General features: G+C 43.2%; 1 protein-coding gene across 1 annotated transcript; it reads right to left on the reverse strand.

Moving 5' to 3' along the window:
* Positions 1–19120: 19120 nt before the first annotated feature.
* LOC109178832 lies at positions 19121–19933 on the reverse strand. The gene has a single exon (XM_019328386.1). It carries the CDS (start codon positions 19931–19933, stop codon positions 19121–19123), a length of 813 nt encoding a protein of 270 aa, XP_019183931.1.
* Between the last annotated feature and the right edge of the window lie 208 nt (positions 19934–20141).

Here is a 20141-nt window from a genome sequence, read left to right on the forward strand (position 1 = left end):
TATGACTAGTTACTAACCCCGTTGGGCATGGAATCCCAATAGGGGGTGTGCACACTTAAGGTAATACGTCCTGTTTCAAATGTGATTGATTGGTTTAGGAGAGGTCTTTAGGACTGGGTCCCCTACAGAGTCATTCACACATGATGAAGGCTCTTCCTCCCTTTATGTTGATTGATTTGGGAGATGTCTTTAGAACCTGTTCCCCTACAGAGTCATTCACACATTGCTGATGATCTCTTCCTCCCTTGTATGATTGAGATTGAGATTGGTTGAGATTGAGATTGATACCTCCATACTTGTGATTGATTATATATGATTGGGATACCTCCACTTATTTATTATGATATATTGATATTTGAGAAATATGATTTGACTTCCTCCCTATATATGATTATTGACATATATGTTTTTTAGAGTAACTTATGAGAAAGTCTATACTAGAAATGATTACTTGAGAATACCTATATCTTGAGATGAGCACTTGATGAGTAAACTATATGTTGTTATGAATTCCTCCATATACTTACATATACTATGTTTTGGAAATGTTTATAAGAAGTGATGAGCTATATATTCCTCCATACTTGACTTATAAACCTATCTATAATGATTATTTAGAAAGTTATGCTTTGAAATGATATTGAGAAATATTGGAAAATGCTATTTTAAGAATCCTCCATACTTATATTTATTTTGGGAAAATAGTGAATGATTTATAGGGTGGTTGTATTGTTTTTTAAAGAGAAAATGTTATTATTTTGGGAACCTTATTACTAATATGAAACCTATTATTGTTTTGAGTAGAGTGTGTTATGGCGTTGGTGCCTACTTTATTTTAGGAAAAGTATCTTGGAAAATGATTTACTACTTACCTTTGGTATTGAGTCAAACTATATTACTGAAATGATTTCAAAACATATTTACAAAAGTATACCTACTTTCTAAAGTATAAATGTAAGAATTTTACAGGCGGAGTAGATCGAGCTTACTTAGCAATTTTGCTAATCCTTTTATTTGTGTTTTTCAAACCCTTTAATGTTTTCAAGATTGACTTGAGAGCGCAACGTAGAGTTCGTTTACTTGGTAAATTGAATTTGGTATAGATCCTTTGGATTTAGAATTGTAGTTAACCTAGTTGTTGAATCATGGAATGTTGCATTGAGAAGTTGTATTGTGGGTTTTTAGATAGAACCTTTGTAGCTTGTGCATTTGGGCTTAGTTGGTACTCCAAGCGTGGTGTAGCACCCCTTGTGTTTAAAGTTTTAATTCGCTTCCACATTTCAATTATGTTTTTTAAATAAGAAATGTTGTTTATTTTTTAATATTCTGGTTTTGAAAACTGGGGGTGTTACATACTTGAGCTCTATGCAATCTGTAAAGTGGTAATCTTCAAAAACATCTCAAAAGTTCAAAATGTCACATATCATTTGAACACATTTCCAAAATAATATGAACAATAACATACATTTCATCCATATGCAAAACCTCAATCAATCACCATTCAAGCATGTTCTAGAGTCAAGACAAATCAAGCACGAATTGCGTCATTTCCACACTTTAGAACGAACGCCGTCCTCGGTTTTCACTCACGTGGACGCGGGGGTGGAACATGATTCCCCTTTCCACACTTTAGAAGTGTGGTGTGGGGTGTGGTGGGAATACGGGGTGGAATGGATATAGCTAGCAAGCATACATGTGATCGATGCAAAAGAAATTATACAACCATGCCCTTTCCACACTTTAGAAGTGTAAATAGAGTGTGATTTCCACACTTTAAAATCAAATCTACGGGGCACAACAACAAACCAAGAGTAGAGGGAAAGTAAAAGAAACTCCCTTATGCATGATGTACAATTCCCCTCTTTTACCAATCAACAACCTTTGCCTCAACCGATCACATCAACCCCTATCAAACTTACACAATAACCAACACCCACAAATCTTTCAACAAGGTTAGCAAGGGTATTTCAAAAGCAAGAGAATTAGGCATGATTTTGTTAGGGTTTTCCATTTGGGGGTTTTTGGCGTTCGATTTCGGTATGTTTTGGACTAGAGTGTTTGATTTTGAAGACTTGTTATTTTGAGTTTTTGGTGTGTGCTTGGTTTTTCATTATTTATAATTTGGAATTTTCTTGTTTTTTTTCAATTAACTTATGATTTTCATTATTTTGATTTTGTAGTGTTTTTGTTAATTTAGGGTTTTCGTGTGTGTTTAATTTCTTCATCTTTGACATTTATCAGACATCATCATCATTGTTTGGAGTATTTTAGTTTTTCTTTTCTGGAGTAAACTTATTGGTTGTTATTCTAGTAGCATCTCATATGTTTCTTGCGTTTTTCCATTCTCTATAACATGCATCATTTTTTTTCCATTCTTGGTAACTAATTTATTTATCAGGCATCATTTTTTTCCATCCTTTGTAACAGCCGCCAATTTGATCCTATGTTACAAAACAACCTTGTTCAATGTTTTTTCCTTTTGTGTTGGGTTTTAATGTCTTTTAAAAAAAAAAAAAAAAAAAAAAAAAAAAAACCAAACGAAAGAAATATCATTATGAACACAACAGAGCAAAAATACAAGAGGGTGGGTTAACAAGCCACGGCCCCAGGACAGACGAGGAACCAGTCACCGTGCAAGTACATGAGCTACGTGATTCGCTGACCTCTTAACATGGTGAACTTTAACGTTCCTTATGTCCCTAGCAATCTGACAACATTGCTTCACTAAAGTTCCAACATACGAAAAATCTAAATAACGAGAATTAAAAGCAATAGAAAAGTTCAAACAATCAGTCTCTACTATTACATTATTTAGACTAAAACTCTTTGACCATGTTAATGCTTCTTTGACCGCGACCGCTTCAACAATCAATGGATCACGATCACAGTCCAAACGTCCACTCTGGGCTGCGATAAACCGGCCTCCATGGTTACGAACTACTACGCCAAACCCCGCACCAAAGCTAAAGAGGGCAGCATCCACGTTACATTTCATCCAGGCTTGTTGCGGAAGAGACCATAGTACTGTGGTTGACGAAGCTGTGTCTCGCCCTAGGTCGATCTTTGGATAGACTTCCACTGTTCTTCCAACGCATGGACGTGGTTACACAAAACCTCCGATGAATTCACCTCCTCCCTCCATATCTTGTCATTTCGTGCATTCCAAATGACCCAAAACACAGTAGCTAAATGTACTGCATGTTCCATACTAGCCGTCCTCAACGTAAACTCTATGTACCCTTGTAAGTTTTTTCCCCTCAGAACATCTTCATCACCCCACACCTGCCTCGCGACTATGCATTCACACAGCAAATGTTCCATTGTTTCGCTCGGATAATTGCATAGAGGCCAACCCCCTCCGATCCACAGTCGTCACAGTTTCAGGTTCTCTTTGATAGGCAAAACACCACGGGCGCATCTCCATAACAATTTCTTCACTTTGGGTGGCACAGGCAGCTCACACATTCTTTCCACGCCTTAAAGTCACTAGGGTTATCAGCAGTAAAAGCAAAACCGGTGAGCATCCGATAACCTTGCCGGACCGTGTACATACCTCGAGTATCGCCATTCTATCGCAAAGAATCAGGGTAGAGATTCGACAAAGGTGTGGCTAAGATTTTGCGCACGTCACTTTCCAGAAACAGATCGCGAAAAACTTCTTCATTCCAGCATCCTTGGGCGTTTACCAAACCGTTCACCTTAGCTTCCCTGAGTTCCTCAATGCATGGCGTGTTGAGAGATGGAGAGACCGGATCACACAACCACGGCCAACCCCGGATTCGAGATTCTACAGCGTTTCCAATCCTTCGAGCCGTGCCCAGTTTCAGAAGTGATTGCCCCGCCATAATGATCCGCCAAATATAGCTCGGATTGCCTCCCACCTGTGCCTCAAGGAAGTTGCATGTCGGGTAATATTTTACCTTCAGGAGTTTACTGACCAGTGAGTCAAGATAGATCAGTAGACGCCATCCCTTGTTCGCTAAGAGAGCCACATTTAATTTGTGTAGACGTTTAAACCCCAGGCCTCCATGTTTATTCGTCCCACAACAGACGAGACCAGCTTAACCAATGAATACCCCTACTACCCGTTCCACTACCCTCCCACCAATACCGATTAAAAATCTGCTCAATATTAGAACACACTCGGTCTGGCAAAAGAAAAACTGACATGGTGAAAATGGGTAGTGCTTGTGCAATGCTTTTTAACAAGACCACCTTACCCTTTCTAGAGAGGAACTTCTGTTGCCAGCCATCCTCCTATATTCTCCCGAACCTTCTATTCAATGTACCGAAAAGTAGCCGACTTGTTACGGCCCAAAACCGAGGGCAGTCCCAAATACCGGCCCAGATTAGTGGTTTCTCGGACCCCAACACATGTCCTCACCAAGTCCCTTACACCTGTAGTACTATTTGGGCTAAACATGGCATTAGACTTATCATAGTTAATAACCTGCCCCGAGGCTGCACTGTAAGTCTCTAAACACTCTTTTGTGTTATGTGCCTCAGTTTGTGTAGCTCGAAAGAATAACAAACTGTCGTCCGCAAAAAAAGAGGTGTAAGATGGCTGGTGCTCCCCTCACAACCCTTACCCCATGAATATCCCCTCGGGCCTCGGCCTATTGGAATTGGATAGATAGACCTTCAGCGCAGAGGATGAATAGGTAAGGGACAACAGGTCTCCTTGCCGAATGCCTCGTGTGGGACACACCGTGCCCACGGTCTCACCATTGAACTGGATATTGTAATTCACAGTCGTTATACACATCATCAAAAACACAATTCAACCCTGGTTGAAGCCCAACGGCGTTAGCATTCCTTCCAAAAAACCCCACTCCATCCAGTCATAGGCCTTGGTCATGTCAAGTTTCAAGGTAGTCCAGCCCACCACCCCGCTTGATTTCCTTCTCAGGTAGTGACCCACCTCCCCGGCTACAATAATGTTGTCAGTCAATAGCCTTTCCGGTACAAAAGCACTTTGGGAGGCTAATACAACACACTCGAGAGCTTCTTTCTGCTGATTGGCTAGCATCTTGGCAAGCACCTTGTAAGACACGTTACAAAGAGCAATCGGGCGCAAATCAGAGACTTTTTCGGGAGTCTTTATTTTTGGAAGCAGAACAATATTTGAATCGTTGAGCCCCTATGGGAGCCTACAACTGGCAACACAGCTCAGGATAAAGATAGATAGATCATGCCCAATTATGGGCCAAAAATATTGATAGAAAGCCGGTGACATACCATCAGGGTCTGGCACTTTCTCAGGAGCCATTGAGAAAAGAGCCGACTTTACCTCGGCCATAGTGAAGGTTGCAATAATGTGGCATTCATCTCCTCCGATACGCGACTCGACACCCGATTGAAAAAATTCGATGTAGTGCCTGTTGATTGAAAGATATTATTGTAGTACCTCAGCACCTCTGTATTCAGCATCGCTCCCTCTACCCATACACCATCTGCATCTTTCACACGCAGCAAAAGATTTCTGCGACAGCGCGCCATTGCAGCCTTATGAAAGTATTTCGTGTTAAGGTCACCTTGTTGCAGCCATAATTGCTTTGATTGTTGTTTACATAAGATCTCTTCTTTCCTTAGCAAGGACAGCAATTCCCCCTCAACTGCCAGGTATTCGTTAACCGCCTGGGGATCCCATGAGTCCTTGAGAACTTCTAGCCTATTACGAAATAATTTTATTTGATTCCCAAAACACCTGAAGTGCTCCCCACCACAGCTGCCGACCACAATCTTCAATCCGTTTTTGAAAGTCCATCCCAGCATACTGCCTCCATGCCTGATCGACCACCTTGCTACAACCCTCTTCTTGCAACTAGGCAGACTCAAACTTAAAAGCCCTCTTGGCTGCACGTACAGATTTCGTTTCTAAATCCAGGAAAATTGCGCTGTGATCTGAAGAGATTGTTAGCAGGTTCTGAACCTCCGCTTCCTCATATCAATCCATCCAAATAGTAGTCGCCACCGCCCTATCCAATCGTTCCTCAACCCACAATTCTGTACCACGACCACGTTCCCAGGTAAAACGACTGCGAACATCCCAAATCGACAAGTTGACAGTCACTTAATGTGACAACCCAAAATTTAACTTTATATATTCGGTTTTAAGAAATTCCAAAATAGCCATTTTTGACTCTACCAAAATTTTTGTGAGAAAAACGGTGGTTGAATAAACTATTTTGAGTTATATTTTAAATAAATTCAACACCTATTCATATTTTAATACTAAAATCCTAAATTCTCGGGTACATTGCGTACTAAGTTTTTGATCGAAAAGCCAATCTGAGTGAAACCGTGAGAAATCTGAGAAACCTAAACTAAATGGTTATCTAGAAAGTATTTTTAGAAAAATGTATTTTGACCCCCAAACTATTTTTTTTTAAAGAAAGATGTATATCATCAAAAGGAGGGCAAAAAGCCTTACAAAGTCTTCTTGGCCCGAAAGTGACCCAGATTTACAACAAGGCATTATACCCTATAATCTTGGTCCAAAAGTGACCAAAACTTAGAATCAAACAAAAGGCCATTCGGCCTTATACCTCCAGGAGGCCATTCGGCCTTAAGGCACTAAAACCAACCAAAGACACAAGACCTAGCCATAATTTGGCTTACAACAAACGACCTTTACATCAAAACCTAAACATCAAGCTAAAGCTCATCATTTTCAAAAGCAGAATCCGGGTCTCTCCTAGAGTGGCTTCATAAGTGTAGCCTCCCTTTTGCTCACCATATCCTTCACAAGCCCTTTACTTGCTTGCTAGTTCCTACTCCATGATTTATCTCGTCTCACATCGAATGCCATAGGTCCAACATGCCTTTCATGCCTTCAAACTAACTCATGCTATTTACTAGATTCACAAGCAATGACCCTATTTGTTTCTCTTCAAAGAACATCTTGATCCTTACCCCAAGAGCGCGAGGTCACTCTCCCCGCACAGAAACCTGCGTTTAACCGGGGAGACTACTTATGCCCCCACTCAAGGCGATAAGACCCATCCTTGATCCATTAAGATGACACCCCTTGTTGGTACCAAAGTACTTGCACAAGGAGGCCATTTTGCCTCATAGACCAAGCAATTGTAACCTAGAGCCTCCACTCTTAGCCCACAAGATGATGCCCCTTGTTGGTACCAAAGTACTTGCACAAGGAAACCATTTACCCTCACGGACTAAGCAATAGAGGGACCCAACCAAACAAGCCATCCCAAGCAAAACAACCATAATTCTAGACATTAGTCCATGATGCTTGGTGAACCACAAGACTCCACCCTTGTCTGATATTTTTAGAACAACCACTAAATTACCATTGTGCCCTCCACCAATCATTGTTGATTCTCCTAGGGTTTAGAGCCACTATAAAATGAATAGTTATCAGACATTGCCTCTTGATTCCCTCCTTGTCTTCCCCACCAAGAGCTCTGCAAGAAAACCAAAGAAAACATAGTAAGTTCTAAGCTAAATCTCAGCCATTCATCCATTCTTCTTCTAGCTTCCACTTCTTAGCTTTCATCTCTGAGATTATAGTTCTTAAGGGTTGTTGTGTGGCTTGTTTGAGGTGTTTAGGTGGTGAAGGGGGTAGTGGCTGACTTGGGAAGAAGGAAGAATCCCAACAAGAAGAAGAAACAACAAAGGTATAACCCATGGATTCCCACCTCTTTGTTTATGACTCTGTGAAGTCAAAATGTTAGTGAAAATGTTTAGAAATGCTAGAGTATTGAAGTTGTTGAGCTATCAAGTGATCTTTTGTTGCTCTATGATGTTGTTGAGGATTTGGGAGTGTTGGATTTTCCAAAATTTAATGCAGGTGACGAAGAAATCCCTCTGGTGCACACTGTTTGTGCACTAGACTAGCTCACGGAGCTTGCCAACGGCCCTAGGCAGGGACCATTGGCTAGTCCCGTGGATGAACGGCCATAGGGCACGGTTCTCAGCTAGAATCGTAGCCCTAGGCCGCTGCTTAGCGGAGCCAAGTGGCGGGGCTTTTCAAGCCCCGCCACAAGCTTCGCCAAGCCAATCCAGTGTAGTGGTCGGGCCCTTTGTGGCTCAGCTATGTGTCGTCCGGTCTGGGACTCGCGGACCATTGAGGTTCGGACACTTGGGTTTGTTACGACGCACTTGGAGAATTTGACTTCATTAAATTTGGAGTTGAAATGAGTAAATTACAGTAGAATTTTTGTTGATTTTTGCTATTGAAGTAATCTGTGTATTACTTACAGAGAAGGATAATGTGATGTATTTGAACATAGCTATTTGGATTGAAAAGCATGACCATTATTTGCTAATTTTGCTTGATTAGCATGTCTAAATAACCATTGTGAGTTATTGAAAATTTTGTTAAGAATATGAATATTTGGTTTGTACAGTACATGAGATTATTTTATTACAGTGAAGTGAATTACTTAAGCATGAAATATAAGTTGAGTTTATGAAGTGTATTTCTGTAACACCCCAGATTTTTAAGATATTTAAAACTTATAAAATAAAGGTGAAATCTCATTAAATCCCAAAACATAATACAAGAGTGCGGGGTGCTATGCCACACCTGAGCTAGAGAACTCAGGTGCACAGGCTAACTATCTAATATCCTTAGCAATGTAAATGCATAAACATGGCACGCAGGCCGGAAGGGAAACTATCTACTTCTACGCTCCAAGTTCTAGCGCGCTCCAGTGACTTATGCTTCTGTGCCTGAAAGCCAAATATATCTGTTCAGCGAGAGATGCTGGTAACCCACTCCAACGCGTTGAAATACAATACATATAGAGATATATATAGATATACGAAAACCATTTTGAAGCATGAAGATATATCCTACGAGACTCTAGCTTTTAAAACCTGGAATGACTCGACAGATAAGGCTAGACACAAGCAACAGTTATAATCAAGCGTATACAATCCACAACAGGCAAGACAGATAAAGCTGATCACGAATAATAATCATAACCCATCATACACAATCCCTAGCATAAATCCCATAGTCAAATCCCCCAATATACTCATAAACACAACTCATCCATATCTCATCAAATAGCACACTTTGTTGGCATCACAGGACCAATCGCATGCCCATACATGAGGGTCAGCGCATATAGCTCTGACACGGCCCCGCAGCACCCTGCCCCGTCTCACATTACGGAGGAGCCGATCGCAACCGGCTGATGGACCTTTGTCCTACATAATATTTATATACCTGACCGGTCTTTACCAGCCTGGTGAACAGTTGAGATGGCTCTCAGCCCATTCAACTGCCTGTATAGTGGACCTTTGTCCTATATAATATTTATATGCCTGACCGGTCTCTACCAGCCTGGTTAACAGCCGGTATGGTTCTCAGCCCATCCGACTGCCCGTATAGTGGAACTTAGTCCTATATAATATTTATATACCTGACCGGTCTCTACCAGCCTGGTTAACAGCCGATATGGTTCTCAGCCCATCCGACTGCCCGTATAGCCCGATTGATCTCAACCAACTCGGGGTTACACACACACATAACATATAGCAAGTACATGCAACCCACATTAACATGTTGGGAAGGGGGAGAAAACGTATAACAAAACCTATGCGTGATCCCTCACATACTAAGAATAGTCCTAAGGGGTTCATGCTTCTTCCACCTAGGTCAACGGGATACCAATTCAACTAGCATGCAATATAATAGACCCATAACCTACGAACGGTACCCGAAATATCAAACTAGACATAGGCACGATAAACGGAGTCCGTTGGGACACCACGGGGAACGGGGGAACATCAAACGGGGAAGCCGGGATCCCAAGGTGGGATAATTTCCAGCGGGTAGCCGGTGGGTGGGGGGCCACCCGCCGGACTTTACTGTTCCGGGCAGCGGGTCGCCGGCGGGCAGCTGCCCGCCCGCCGGCCACCCGCTGCCGGGCGGTATTTCACGGCCGTGGGTAGGTGGCGGGTCCCCTACCCCCCACTGACTCTTTTCACACACTTTACGCCCCGGAAACCATTGTAGTAGACACTTTACAATGCAATTAACGGCAACACGTAGACAATTAACGAATCAAATACAAGAAACGAACGGCACATAACCTATCATGCTTTTCTAAATATAATCAACACCCAAACATGCGATTTCCCCACCCGATAAACCAAGAATAAGATCATACGATACAACCTAGGGTTCTAATCACTTTTATATCAACAAGAATACGGTTCGTCTTCTAATTACAAGATTCGGTACAAATAACACATAAGCATTAAGAATGCCATACAATAATCAAGAACGACATATAATCATCAAGAACTCCACATAATCATCAAGAACACCATAATTATCAAGAACACCATAATTATCAAGAATCTCCCAATATCAAGATCACCCATGGAATTATCCCATCAATCATCAATAATAATATCACAAGTCACCAATACACAATAATACGGGGAAATCCTACGGGAGAAATCATAGCTATGAAAATAGGTTTTGTTGAGACATGGGTTACCTCTTAGCCTTAATTAATTCCTTGGCTATGAAGGGTCTTTCTTTAAGCTTTCTTGCTTTCTTGATTTCTTCTAGGGGGATTCTTGGAGCTCTTCGGGGAGGTGGGGCGTTATTCTTGTGGGGGTTTCTAGGTGCCTCTTAAGTCCCCTATTTATATATTTAGGTGTCCTAGTTAGGAACTAATATTATGGGCTTGCTAGTTCTATTTCTTTTGGGACTAAGGATTGGGTTTAGGGGTAAGGGCCCGTGGACTATGGTGGGCCTTCCTAATTAATTACTGTGATTTAATTCTTTCTTTTGGGTAATTGATTAAATGATTTAATTGATCTTAGGGGTCGTAACACGGGGTGTTACACTCTCCCCCCCTTATCGGGAAGCTTCGTCCCCGAATCTTGGTCCTTGCCGTGTGACTTTTTCTTAGTTACCTGGTGTGAAAAGTTCGGGGTAGCGGTCCCTCATTGTATCTTTGAGCTCCCACGTTGCTTCCTCGGTCCCATGGTTGGTCCAGAGGACTTTCACCATTTCTGTGGCTCGGCGACGAGTGTTTCTTGTCTTGGTGTCCAGGATCCTCACGGGTCTTTCTTCGTATACTAGTGACTCGTCGAGGTTCACGACCTCGGGTTGAAGCACGTGACTCGGGTCGTGTACGTATTTCTTTAGTTGGGATATGTGGAATACGTTGTGTACTCGTTCTAGTTCGACGGGTAGGGCGAGGCGATAGGCTAGGTTCCCAACTTTTTCTATGATCTCATAGGGGCCGATAAATCGAGGGCTGAGCTTTCCTTTCTTTCCGAACCTCATTACCCCTCGTGTGGGCGAGATTCTTAACCAGACTTTGTCCCCGGTGTTGAACTCGGCTTGTTTCCTCTTTAGGTCGGCATAGGACTTTTGGCGGTCCTGGGCAGCTTTCATCCTTTCCCGGATGTGTTTGACCTTGGTGATTGTGTCCTGTAGGTGTTGGGGCCCTAGTGATATTGGGTCGACCATGTCTTCCCAACATAAGGGGGTTCTGCACTTTTGTCCGTATAGAGCTTCGTAGGGTGCCATGCGAATGCTCGCATGATAGTTGTTGTTGTACGAGAATTCAATGAGGTCTAGGTGTTCCTCCCATGTCCCTTGAAAGTCCAACACGCAGGCTCTTAGCATGTCTTCGAGGGTCTGAATGGTCCTCTCGGTTTGGCCGTCCGTGGTGGGGTGGAAAGCAGTGCTTAGTTTTAGTTGTGTACCCAAGGCTATTTGCAGTGATTTCCAGAATTGCGAGAGGAACCTGGAGTCCCTATCGGATACGATGTTTCGGGGGACTCCGTGATACTTCACTACTCGGCTCAAGTAAGCTTGGGCCAGTTGTGTCATTGTCCACGTTTCCTTCATGGCGATGAATCGTGCTGTTTTGGTTAGTCGGTCCACTATGACCCAAATCTTATCCTTGCCGGTCTTTGTTGGGGGTAGTCCCCCGACGAAATCCATGGATATGGAATCCCACTTTCCTTGTGGTATCTCAAGGGGTTGTACGAGTCCCTTGGGCTTGCATCGTTCGGCCTTCACCCTTTTGCAATTCAGACACCTGGCCACGAAATCCGCGATTTCCTTTTTCATGTTGGGCCACCAAAACGACCTTTTTACATCTTGGTATAGTTTGTCACCCCCTGGGTGAATCGAGTATGGGGTGTTGTGTCCTTCCTCCAGGATTTGTTGCTTCAAGTGGGGGTGCGTCGAGGGCACGCACCACCTACCTTGGTAACGGAGACTGTCGTCTTCGTGTATTTTGAAGGGTCCTTCCTTCCCCTGGGTTAGGTCGAGGCGGATTTTATCTAGTTCCGGATCCTGCTGTTGCCCTATTTTGATTTCTTCGAAGAGCGTAGGCACGACTCGTGTGTTGAATATGTGGGTGCCGGGGTGGTTTTGACCTTGTTTTATTATTTCCAAATTCAGTCTTTGGAAATCCATGTACAGTTGGTCCGGTAGGACCCAAGTGGTGTTGAGGGAGTGGTTAGTCTTCCTGCTTAGTGCATCTACCACCACGTTAGCTTTTCCCTCGTGGTATTGGATGTCCAGGTCATAATCCTTTATGAGTTCTAACCACCTCCGTTGTCTCATGTTTAGGTCTTTTTGGGTGAAGATGTACTTTAGGCTCTTATGGTCCGTGTAAATCTTGCATTGCACCCCGTACAAGTAATGCCTCCAAATTTTTAGTGCGAACACGATGGCGGCTAGCTCGAGGTCGTGGGTGGGGTAGTTTTCCGCATGGGTTTTGAGCTGCCTGGATGCGTAGGCTATTACTCGGCCTTTTTGCATTAGCACGCACCCCAACCCCTTCTTGGATGCGTCACTGAAGACCTCGAATCCTTCCTCCCCGGAGGGGATGGCGAGTACGGGTGCCGTGGTTAACTTATCCTTCAATTCTTGAAAGGCCGAGACGTAGTCGTTGTCCCATTGGAAGGGGGTTTCCTTTTTCATGAGTTTGTTGAGGGGTTGGGCTATCCTGGTGAAGTCGGGTACAAATCTCCTGTAGTAGCCCGCCAAGCCTAGGAAGCTTCGGACTTCGGTGAGTGAGCTTGGTGTGGTCCATTCTTTAACGGCACGGATCTTGGCGGGGTCCACCTTAATCCCTTCCTTGGTTATCACGTGACCCAGGAAGGCCACGCTGTCCTTCCAAAATTCGCATTTAGAGAACTTGGCGTATAGTTGATGCTCTCTTAGGGTTTGCAGGGTTATGCAAAGGTGTCTTTCGTGTTCTTCCTTGTTTCGGGAGTAGACTAGGATGTCATCAATGAATACAATGACGAAGTCATCCAAGTGGGGTCGGAACACTCGGTTCATGAGGTCCATGAATATGGCAGGCGCGTTGGTGAGTCCGAAGGGCATTACGGTGAATTCATAGTGACCGTAACGTGTCCGGAAGGCTGTTTTCTGAATGTCCGGTTTGGCCACCTGTATTTGGTGATACCCGGATCTTAGATCAATTTTTGAGAATACCCCTGCCCCTTTAAGTTGGTCGAACAAGTCGTCGATTCGAGGAAGGGGGTACTTATTCTTTATCGTGACTTGGTTAAGTTCCCTGTAGTCGATGCATAGACGCATGCTCCCATCCTTCTTTTTAACAAACAACACTGGCGCTCCCCATGGGGAGGTGCTAGGACGGATGTAGTCCTTGTCTAGCAATTCTTGCAGTTGCGTTTTTAGTTCCTTCATTTCTTTTGGTGCTAATCGGTAGGGAGGTTTAGAAATTGGGGCAGCGCCCGGTACGAGATCTATGGTGAACTCGACTTCTCTGACTGGGGGTGCCCCGGGGATTTCGTCCGGGAAGACATCGGTGAATTCGCTTACCACTGGGATGGTTTGTGGTTCGGGGGTTTTGGTGCTGAGGTCCTCGACCGAACATAGGAAGGCCTCGCCTCCCTTGTTTAGGTATCTCTTCATTTTCATCATGTTCACCACTTTTATCCCGGCTTCCTGGTGGGTTCCATGGTAAGATACCCTCTTACCGTTTGGTCCTCGTAGGACCACTTTTTGTTCTCCGCATAGGATTTGTGCTTGGTATTTTCCTAGCCAATCCATGCCCAAAATCACTTGTACCCCATCCAGTTTGAATCGGATTAAGTTGCTGGGAAATTCCATCCCTTGTATGGTGATCATTATATCCTTGTACATGCGGTCGCATTCTAGGATTTCGCCGGAGGCCACTTTGACCTGGAGTCGGACCTTGGTGCTGGTGAGTGGCAAACTCGGTTGCTATAAATGAGTTGGTAGCCCCTGAGTCAAATAACACTGTGGCGGGGGTGGCGTGTACTAGGAAGGTTCCGGAGACTATGTTGCTATCCCCAATTTTGGCTTTGCTTAGAGTGAGGATTCTTCCTTGAGCGGTTGGCGTTGTGACTAAGTGGGGTGAGGCGGCCCTGGGGCTTTTAAGGCTGCGGGTGGGGTTCATGTGATTTCCTTCTGATTTCTTTTTGTTTCCCAGGCGTGTTTCCCGGGGTTGGTTTGGCACTTGTTGTAGCTGGGATGCCTTGGCATAGGCTTCCCTGAGGGTTCCTGGCCCTTGTGTGGCTAAGGCTTTTTGATATTCGGGGTCAAGGCCCGTTATGAACCTTTCGGTCTTGACCCTCTCGGTGGGTACTAGCTCGGGGATGAGGCGAGCCAGTCGGGGGAATTGTTGGTAGTATTCCGTGACCGAGGTTGCACCTTGTTTTAGGTGGAGGAATTCTTCGTATATGGTGGCTCTTAGGTGGCTGGGATAGAATTGTTCTCGTAGCCGCGTTTTTAGGGTTTCCCAGCTGAATCCGGGGTCTTGTTCAAGGGTGGGTCCTTCGTGAGCCCACCAGGTGTCGGCCTCGTGTCTGAAGTAGAAGGAGGCCATTCTTACTTGGTGGCCCTCGGGGCATTTAGTTGCCCTGAATATCTTGTCGAAAGTCCCGATCCACTCCTCGAGGGTCGTGGGGTCTTCGTTTCCTGAGAGGGTGGGTGGCTGGTGTGACGAGACTTGGTGGTGGATTTCCAAGTTCTCGCTCAATAAAGGCTGGGGTACGGTAGTACTTAGTGCCTGGGCAATTTGGGCCAGGCGTTGCAGATTCTGAGTCAGGAATTCCTCCGTGGGGAGTTTTGGCGTTCCTACCTGTCTTCTTCTCGGTGCCATCCTGGAGTTCATAGGTCGATGTTATTTTGTGTTCTTACCGTGATGCAATAAGTGAAGGGGAGAGTTCCTTTAAGTTAGAGAGGGATAAAGTGAGGAGGGGGGTTATGTGTAGGTTTCACAATCTCACCGCGCGTCCTAAGATTCCCGAATCCTATGTTTCTTAATACCTAGAGTTCAAGCCTAATGTCCTAAAGTCCGGTCTTAAGAGTCTTATCCTAGGGTCAAACTTAGGCTCTGATACCAACTGTAACACCCCAGATTTTTAAGATATTTAAAACTTATAAAATAAAGGTGAAATCTCATTAAATCCCAAAACATAATACAAAAGTGCGGGGTGTTATGCCACACCTGAGCTAGAGAACTCAGGTGCACAGGCTAACTATCTAATATCCTTAGCAATGTAAATGCATAAACATGGCACGCAGGCCGGAAGGGAAACTATCTACTTCTACGCTCCAAGTTCTAGCGCGCTCCAGTGACTTATGCTTCTGTGCCTGAAAGCCAAATATATCTGTTCAGCGAGAGATGCTGGTAACCCACTCCAACGCGTTGAAATACAATACATATAGAGATATATATAGATATACGAAAACCATTTTGAAGCATGAAGATATATCCTACGAGACTCTAGCTTTTAAAACCTGGAATGACTCGACAGATAAGGCTAGACACAAGCAACAGTTATAATCAAGCGTATACAATCCACAACAGGCAAGACAGATAAAGCTGATCACGAATAATAATCATAACCCGGAAACCGTTGTGGAACCCGAAACCATGCTTAGACACTTTACAATGCAATTAACGGCAACACGTAGACAATTAACGAATCAAATACAAGAAACGAACGGCACATAACCTATCATGCTTTTCTAAATATAATCAACACCCAAACATGCGATTTCCCCACCCGATAAACCAAGAATAAGATCATACGATACAACCTAGGGTTCTAATCACTTTTATATCAACAAGAATACGGTTCGTCTTCTAATTACAAGATTCGGTACAAATAACACATAAGCATTAAGAATGCCATACAATAATCAAGAACGACATATAATCATCAAGAACTCCACATAATCATCAAGAACACCATAATTATCAAGAACACCATAATTATCAAGAATCTCCCAATATCAAGATCACCCATGGAATTATCCCATCAATCATCAATAATAATATCACAAGTCACCAATACACAATAATACGGGGAAATCCTATGGGGGAAATCATAGCTATGAAAATAGGTTTTGTTGAGACATGGGTTACCTCTTAGCCTTAATTAATTCCTTAGCTATGAAGGGTCTTTCTTTAAGCTTTCTTGCTTTCTTGATTTCTTCTAGGGGGATTCTTGGAGCTCTTCGGGGAGGTGGGGCGTTATTCTTGTGGGGGTTTCTAGGTGCCTCTTAAGTCCCCTATTTATATATTTAGGTGTCCTAGTTAGGAACTAATATTATGGGCTTGCTAGTTCTATTTCTTTTGGGACTAAGGATTGGGTTTAGGGGTAAGGGCCCGTGGACTATGGTGGGCCTTCCTAATTAATTACTCTGATTTAATTCTTTCTTTTGGGTAATTGATTAAATGATTTAATTGATCTTAGGGGTCGTAACACGGGGTGTTACAATTTCAACTTTAAAGAGGACGATCAATATTTGCTAAGTGTTTGCTAAGAGGATTTATCGAGAATTGAGTTATGAGCATGAGTTAATAAATTATTTGCTTGATTTATAGTCAAAGAGAATTTGAGATATTCTTTACAGTAAAGATCATGTTTAGCATATCATGAACTAAAGTGCATAAGTGGCTTAAAGTAAGCCTAAGTATTCTTTCAAAAACCTATATCACTTTTGGAAAATCATTATTTAGTTGCATTGAGAAGTTGCATGATACTTGATTTCCAATTTGTGAGAAAAGAGAAGTTGTTGAGAAGCTATGTGCATAAGTAAAGTTGTTTCCTGAGATTGAAGTGCATGAGTTATATCTATATGTATCTAGTGTGAGTAATCCGAGGTTTTGGAGGCCCGTTAGGACTATGTCCTTTCGGAAGAAAAGAGAAAGTAAAGAAAGAAACGGACATTGCGATCCGATGTGAAGTAACGAGATCGATATTCTCGAGTTACTAGGTAGGATACTACCCGCAGGGCTTGGAATCCCGGTCAGGGGGTGTGCACATTGACAAGTACGATACCTGATTCCACAGAGTTTGAGAAAGAACTAAGAGAATGGTTCTTTGGGCAAGATGAGTATTAGGCCGGCTAGATGCCGAGCCCAGATAGATCCGTTCACATTATGGTGAAGTTCCTACCTCGCCCATGAGTAAAAGTAAAGAGTGAAAGCGAGTAAATGTGACTCTAAGGAAAGAAAGAAAGCGAGTCAACGTGACTCTAGAGAAAGAAGAGAAAAGCGAGTCATTGTGACTCTAAGAAACCTCCTTCGAACTAGTGTTCCTTGTTACCAAAGAAAGAGTGTATATGTATATCTATCTGTACTTATACTAAAACATCATGTTCATTTTATTGCATGATTAGATGATTTGCACGTGTTGCATGAAAGTATGATAAGAAGCATGACTTTATATTGTCGTTTATTCATTATATGATAGCATGAGATTGCTTATTGAGACATATAATAATATGAGATTGTTAGTTGCGATATATGATAGCATGAGATTGCTTGTTAAAGTTTAAGTATATTAGTACCCATCAGTTGAGCATGAATAATGTATCTCGCCATGTTTATATATGTGTGTGAAAGCATGAGATTGATTGATGAGTTAAATGATTGAGAAAGTATGCCTATTTGATAATTAGGTTGCAAGCATATAGAAATACTGTTGAGTATGTTTGAATGTTGTTTAAGTGATTGAGAATACTTGATCTAAGTGTGTAAAACAAATGTTTTCCAAAAGTATATGCTATAGTATTTTACAGGGTTGAGTGGCGTTATACTTAGCTTCGTGCTAACGGGTTGTTTTCTACTTGCTTGTTTGTTAACCCCTTTCAGGTGGGCCTAGTTCTTGAGAGCGATCGAGTTAGACTAGATTAGCTTAGAGTGCTAATTGTAGTCTAAACTCTTTTCAATTATGTTTATTTTGAGACTTGGTTGTAGACCTATTCAGATGTTTTTGTTGGTGTTGGACATCGGGGTTTTATTCCCCTAGATTGTTTAAAGTTAGTTAAGCTTGACTTCATTTAGATATTTTCCTTTCCTGTGCAATCACCGTGTGTGGTGATTGTGGCGGTGACACCTCTTAAAGTTGGATTAGTAAGTTTATTATGCTTGTTTAGTATCCCTTTCTAAGTTAAGTATTGTTAATATGGTTTAAGAAAAGTGGGGTGTTACACTTAAGACAGCATTAAAACCATCAATTAAGGATATAGGTTGCGGGTGAGATCCCTGTTTCTCCGATTGGCATGCAATGTCATTAAAGTTGTCGATTATGACCCAAGGAAGGTCGAACCGGTCCTTTAATCCACGGAGCAAATCCCATGACAAATGCCTTCTCATTTTGTTGAGGTTACCATAAAAACATGTTACCCTCCAAACTGGTTTCCCAGGCAAAGAGACAATGACATCAATATGGCTAGGCGAATAGCTAAGCAATGAAGCCATCCCCGAATCTCGCAAGAATAGCGCAAGACCACCGCCTATACCTATACGATCCACACACAGCAAGCCTTCAAGACCCAACTTCAACCTTGCTGGTTCAACTTGACATGTAAGAGCTTTTGTTTCCATAAGGAAAACAAAACTGCATTGCTGTCTGGACACTAAGCCCAGTAATTCTTGAACTGTCCGGTCGCTACCCAACCCCCGGCAGTTCCAACTCAATGTACTCATTGTGCAGGGCGAGTCTGGATCACCAGACCCGCCGAAGATAATATTTTGGGTTCTCAGCCATGATCACATCAATTCCCTCGTACTACCTTCCCTATGACTGTTTAAATCCCCCTGCAGACCACCGTTTTCTTCAACTGTTGCCACGTCCTGAGACCTCTCCTGAACTAGAAGCATATGTCACCAACGTAGCATGTGGGAGTTCGGCCAAAAGCAATTTTGCCCCGACTGGACGAACCTAACGTTCGAGCCCCCGCTCGCATCCAAGCCCCATAAGGGAATGCATCTGGTTCCGCACCCTCTTCATATACCTTCTTGCAGAACTTATCAGAATGCCCTAGCACCCCACAATAGAAACAGAAAGTGCCTAGTCTCTCATATTTAAAGCTTACCCACTGCACCGTGTCATCCTTTCGGCAAAGCTTCATTCGTCTCTTCAGGGGAGCGTTCACATCCAGCCGCACTATGATTCTGAAAAAACTTCTCCAAGATCCACCAAAGTTATTTAGATCGACTGCCAGAAAGGTGCCTACATAATCGCCGATGCATGTGATGAAAGCTAAGGAAGCGTAGATTTTGGGGAGATCGTGAATCTGCACCCCGAACGAGACATCGTTGAGAACCACATCCTCTGGCCTAACGCCGATCAGGACCTTACCACACACAAGCATGTGGTTTTTGAATGACCAAGGGCCATCCCCAATCACACGTTGCAGATCCTTCAAATGCGGAAACTGAAACAAAAACAGGTTGTCGGCGATCGGAAGGACACGCATTCCTATCACCGGACGCCAAACAGAGGCCAACACCTGCTGCATGTGATCGAACTTAATCGCTCGATCAGTTAGATATCGTCCATCCAGGTCATGATGAGAGCTCGTTGCTGGAGATGCATGGATATCAGGGACATCCAGACCACCCGTCTCTTCCTCTGCCAAAGACATCACGGCACAGCCTATCTCAATCGCGCTGGTGTCCATCGCTGATTGGAGGCAATCGGAGCAATGATCGTAGATGAGATCACACACAAACAGAATACATGCACATAAATAACACCAAACGACGTGGATGGATGAAAACCACTGTAGAGGGACGGAAACCGCCATAGTGGGGTAGGGATCAGTAATCCGAGGTTTTGGAGGCCCGTTAGGACTATGTCCTTTCGGAAGAAAATGAGAAAGTAAAGAA

This window comes from Ipomoea nil, unplaced genomic scaffold (assembly GCF_001879475.1).
Source record: "Ipomoea nil cultivar Tokyo-kokei standard unplaced genomic scaffold, Asagao_1.1 scaffold0873, whole genome shotgun sequence".
Classification (NCBI taxonomy): domain Eukaryota; kingdom Viridiplantae; phylum Streptophyta; class Magnoliopsida; order Solanales; family Convolvulaceae; genus Ipomoea; species Ipomoea nil.